Here is a 6,135-nt window from a genome sequence, read left to right as displayed (position 1 = left end):
TTTTTATATATATATATATATATATATATATATATATATATATATATATATATACACATACAGATTCCTAACTGTGATTTGAAATCTTTTTGGTGCTAAGGGCATAAGTACGCCTTCCAAATATGATATAACCACTAATGCATAAAATTTGTGCTTAAGTAAACAAAATGTCTCAGAATATTTCCAGTAGCCTGAGGTTTGAAAAATATAGCATAGAAGTAGGTGCATGGCATTTAAGGTAATTATCACTGGTGCAAAATGATCATAAATAGCTTATACATTAAAAATTAGAAATGACACATTTTATAGTGAAAAATTTATTGAGTACAGTGTGTAAATGAGCTATGAGAAAAGAGAATTATTAAATTTTATCACATTATACATAAAGCTGATTATATGTAATTGACATTTAACTAATGGACACTTTTGCTTGCATGGCTGTGGCTAACTAAAAATCAACCCTGTCCCAAGCACACACCTTTCTTTAATCATAAGTATGTTAAAGAATATCAGAGTACAACATTCAAGAAATACCTAAGTACAATAAGAAACAATGTAAAGCCTGTCTTTTGTTGTTACTGTTTGATATAATTTCTAATAATGAAAAACTACAAATAAAGAAGTGTACACGATCAGTGTCAAAAAGGTAAGGAAATAAATTTCTTTTCTGTTTACTGGATTGGGACTTCAATGGAGAGAAAAAAAAAATGCGCTTTCATAGTTGACCATCTACTGAATACTGGCATTTTAATTTTTAGTGCTGTTGTCTGAGAAAAGTTTTTTTCACATTCCACTGCAAAATGAACATTTACCACCACCATAAAACTGGAAACATAAAGGTCTCCTATTTTTCATAGAATACCTTTCACATATAATTGTGAATTGTAACCACCTCTTCTTCATCAACAGATGAGGAAGAGATGAGATGAGATACATATTTTCATAATTCTTAAAATTTAAATTGATTTTTAAAAGGATCACTGGAAGGGCTTAGGGTCACTAAATAACCAAATGTTTGGAAGAATATCAGAACAAAACACTGAGTCAGGGCTGGGGATGTGGCTCAAGCGGTAGCGCGCTTGCCTGGCATGCGTGCGGCCCGGGTTGGATCCTCAGCACCACATAGGAACAAAGATATTGTGTCTGCCGAAAACTAAAAAATATAAATAAATAAATAAATAAATAAAAACACTGAGTCACTGAAGTTTCACATCTATCATTAAAAAAAAATCATCATCCTTGAAGGTTTCTCTTCCTCCCATTTTTGGGTGATCTCAGAAATAAAATTTTATGTGTGTGTGAAATTCAATATTTTCTAAAACACACACACAAAGAATGAGTTTCAAATATTCTTACCCTCTCAACTCATTTGAAAATATTTAAAAAATTAGCATTCAGAGAACAGAATGGAGGACTTCTTACTGCTCACACTTCAACAGAGCTGTACAAAGCACAGAATTGAATAAGGTTTGGTCTCTTACATCAGATGGCAAAGCCAGAGCACACTGACTATTTCTGTAGGTATAGGCAGCATACAGCACCATATGACACTTTCTGTGTTTGTTACCTGTAATGAACCTTCTCTCTTGATTCTTCCAGGTGATTCTTAACATTACATTTATGAGGAAAATTTATGGAAGTTTTTTTTTTCTTTCATATTTGAGACTCTCCCTGAGGAGGTGCTAAACAATTAGTGGATTATCCCCAAAGTATTTGAAAGCTGAATGAAATTTGGACAATTTATCTGCTAACTGTCAGGGACAATTTATGTTCAACTGTGGCTTTATTTATTTATTAATAGAGTGTAAGAGCATGTAATCCATCTTCAAGGTCTTGTCAAAAAGCCCTTGTATAAATATCTCAGAGATGTGCTAGTACTATCATTTTCATTACAGTGTAATTAAAACTAGCAAAGATGTGGAATCAACCTAAATATCCATCCAACGATAATGGATATGTAAAATGTAACACCTAGATGTGGTAGAATATGAATTAAATTTTAAAGACAATCTACTTTAAAATGAGATAACATGGATAGACTGGAAGTACATGATGCTAAATCAAATAAACCAGGTACAAAAAGACAAATACCGCATTAAGCTGCTTAATGAGGTATCCAAAATTCTCAAATTGAATCAGAAAGTAGAATAATAGTTACATGTAATAGAAACTGGGGTAAATGAAAAATTTTCAGTCAATACAAAATCTGAATTACTGAAACTAAATACGCTCTAGAGATCTCTTGTAAACATTGCACATGTATTTAAAAGTATTGTATTATACATTTAAATACAAAAGTACTGTATTATGCAGTGGAAATATTTCAAGAAGATAGATCTTCTGCTGAACACTTTGCAATAAGTTACAATAAAAGTTGATTTTGATACCATCATTGAAGTGTTTAAAGCTTAAAACAAAATGTTTTTTTCTTATCCAATAAAGGAAGCAAACATAACAAACATACACACATGTGGATACTGAAAAGTTTATTGTAATACATGAAACCATAAAAACCACAACAAAAAAAATCTCAATTCCTTTTTCAAAAAAAAATGTGTGTGTGTTTGTATGTGTATAGATAGATAAATAGGTAGATATTTTTTTTTCATTCCCATACAGCATACTATTCTACCTGAACTTTGGATCTGAGGACTTTAAACACACATTACTTTACTATAACATTTACTGATTTATTATGTTTATAATTCATTTCTTCCCATCAAGTAAAGCAACAATTTTTATCATTTAGTTCACTTACATATTTATAATATTTAGAAATCTGACTAATAACAAAAGACCAATCTTTAAATATATAATGAGTGCACTTTTGCTTTCTATACATTCCAAAAGAATCAAATGCAGGTACTTGTTTTTTATATATATATATATATATATATATATTTTTTTTTATTTCTATGTGGTGCTGAGGATCGTACCCAGTGCCTCATGTGAGCGAGGCAAGTGCTCTACCACTGAGCTACAGCCCCAGCCCCATAATGCAGGTATTTGTATGACTTGTCTGACTTAAATTCTATGCTACTTTTAAGAAAAAATATTCCACATCTTTTTCCATGTCCTCTGTAGGGCATATTTTACATCTTTGTTTCTCAAGCTATAGATGAAGGGATTCAACATGGGGATGACCAGGGTGTAAAATACGGAAGCCAGTTTATCAGTGTCAAAGTAGTGACCTGAATTTGGCTGCAAATAAATGAATATCAAAGTCCCATAGAACACTATGACCACTGTCAGGTGGGATCCGCAGGTGGAGAAAGACTTGCGCCTGCCCTCAGCAGACTTCATCCTGAGAATGGTTATGAGGATGAGCAGGTAGGACATAAGAATGATCAGAAGAGAGGAAATCAAATCAAAAGCTGCAAAGACCAGAATTATAACTTCAATTTCATGTGTGTTTGAACAAAGCAAAGATAGCAAGGGGAGACTATCACAGTAAAAATGACTGATGACATTGTAGCCACAGAAGGGTAAAGTAAAAATCTTTATGGTGATTAGAAGAGATAAAAAAGTACTGTAGAGATAGGGGATTGCCACCAACAAGAGACATACCCTTTGTGACATGATGACCATGTAGAGGAGAGGATTACAGATGGCCATGTAGCGGTCATAGGCCATTGCTGACAGAATAAAAAGTTCACAAGAAATGAAAAAAAGAAAGAAAGCTAGTTGTGTAGCACAAAAATAATAGTTGATCGTATTTTGATCCACCACAAAATTTACCAACATTTTGGGGCCCACAGCTGTAGAATAACCAAGATCTGTAATAGCCAGGTGTCTGAGAAAAAAGTACATGGGTGTTTGGAGCCTGTGGTCCACCTTGGTGAGGATGATCATGCCCAAGTTGCCCACCAGTGTGCTCATGTAGATGATGAGGAACAGCCCAAAGAGTATATTCTGCAGCTCAGGACGTGAGGAGATACCCTTCAGAATGAATTCATGTACCACTGTGAGGTTGTGTTTTTCCATTCAGTTGATTAGAAAGTCTCTTCTGGAAAGACATAGTAGCAAAATGAATAGATTTCAATTATTATTGCAAGGGGAATATACATTATGCAAAGCTAATATACATGAGATATATTTAAACTTTCAAATTTAGATTGCTTAAAAGTAAACATTTCATATTTTATTTTCACAAATAAAATATGAAAAATCAGAGATAAATGTAAAACAGCTGCTCTTAGGTGATTTGATTACTAAAGAACATTTTACTAGCTTAAAGATATTTTCATTTTCACAATTGAGAGTTGGATGGCTATTTTTATCTAATTTGTAGATGTCAGCTAAGCTGCTAAACAATCTACTATATATTACCTCTAGTCCATTTCAATAATCATATCATAACATTGTTCCACGGTTGAGAATTCAATGAAAAAATAGGCAGACAATGATACAGGTACACTTATATGGATATAGAAAGCATAAATGATGAAAGTATAAACATTTCTAGAACTTTGGATGATAGATGAATGGTTATCCTACTTTTACATTGTTCCTAAATTTTTGCATTTGTTATTTATATGATGACATGTAGATCTGTATTTATTAATTTAATAAAATCATTTATATTCCAATCATATACTAAATATTTCTAATAATACATTTCAAAAATGCATATATTATCCTACTTTAGTACACAGTCCTACAAATTCTTTGTACAGGTGTTAGTGATAAAACTATAAAACTTGGTAGATGTATGAGTAGAAAGCTGCTACAGATTACATTGGAAATTGTATCTGTATAAAAAAAAACAGAAAAAATATGTACATAGACAGATATGGTCTATGTTATACATTAACTTAGTGTATATAGTTTACTTTGTGCAAATAATTTAACAACAGCTCTTTACACTCATATATAAAGCTAAAAATGTCTTTGAGGTGCATTGAGAAGGATGAAGGATGACTTACTGATTCAATTTGCCTATGCTATCTGTACATAGCTCTCAAAGATCGTGTATATATGTATTTATGATTTTACTCTTATTTGTTTAGGTGGTGACAAGTACCTGAAAGAAGAATTTTTACATGAGTATATGAATAGTCTTCAGCCCATGAACCTCACTTTATCAGGGCTAACATGATGGACGGGTGAATAACAGGTGGAGAAAGATGAATACATGCAAGCCACACCTGTCTAAAATTGGACAAATGGAGCAATGCAGTATTGGATTACTCATCTTCTAAGTGTCACAAATATTTCAGCAATATTTTAGTGTGAGTTGTTTGGATTTAAATTCATTTAAAATCTTAGCCTTTCCCTGGGGGAATTGTCATTATAATTGAAATATCTTTACTTATAGGTAACAAATATGAATTATGTTATGTGTAATAGCCTAGATAAATATGAAGAAATCAGAGTAAATCCGAAAAAAGAGAGTTCAATGACACTGGTTTTATACAACAAAGACTCATAAAATCCCTATATTATAAGGAGGAATAAGAGGTTAAAATACTTTTATAATAAATATTATAAATTTCCGCAGTGAATAAAACTTTTAGGGTGGTAGACAATACCATAGAGAAAAATAAAATTCCACAATGATGACATATTTCTGGATTTGATTTGAAATTCTCTTGTGCATCATGTTCACAAGAAATTCCTCCTAAATTTAATTAGCCCATCATGCAGAAAAGTATGTGTAAAGAGCCAAGAAACATATCCAAACACCTTTAATAACCAAGAGATTGAATGGTGTAGCATAAAAACAGGTATAGAGCATGGAAGGTTAGATAATATTTATGGGTATAAAATTTGTGGGCAGCAAAAATTTCTAAATAAAAAGAACAATAAATGAAAATGACATACTTTACAGTTTAAGTTGTATTGAAAAGAGACTGTAAATGAATTATGAGGAAATAATATTCTATAATTTCATAACATTAAATATAAAGCTGATCACATATAATTTACATATAAGAAATATAAAATATTGCTGAATCTGCAGTGGTTAACTTAATTCCACCCTGCTTCACAGATACACCTTCTTACATTAGATGAATCTTGAAATATATTAGACCACAACACTAGAGAAATACCTTTAATAAATCCAACAATAAACAATATAAGGCTTTTTTTTTAAAAAATGCTTTGGCTCAGTTTGTAATTAAGATAAATTTA

The 6,135-nt window shown here is 31.5% G+C and overlaps 1 protein-coding gene across 1 annotated transcript; it reads right to left on the bottom strand.

Annotated features, from left to right (window-relative positions):
* Positions 1 to 3,042: 3,042 nt before the first annotated feature.
* Positions 3,043 to 3,987, bottom strand: LOC107135335 (olfactory receptor 8K3-like). The gene has a single exon (XM_015477220.2). The coding sequence runs from the start codon at positions 3,982 to 3,984 to the stop codon at positions 3,043 to 3,045; it is 942 nt and encodes a 313-aa protein (XP_015332706.1). The 5' UTR covers positions 3,985 to 3,987.
* Between the last annotated feature and the right edge of the window lie 2,148 nt (positions 3,988 to 6,135).

The sequence above is a fragment of the Marmota marmota genome, unplaced genomic scaffold (genome assembly GCF_001458135.2).
Source record: "Marmota marmota marmota unplaced genomic scaffold, marMar, whole genome shotgun sequence".
NCBI lineage: Eukaryota > Metazoa > Chordata > Mammalia > Rodentia > Sciuridae > Marmota > Marmota marmota.
Note: the sequence above shows the minus strand (reverse complement) of the source record. Positions and strands in the feature narration are given on the sequence as shown.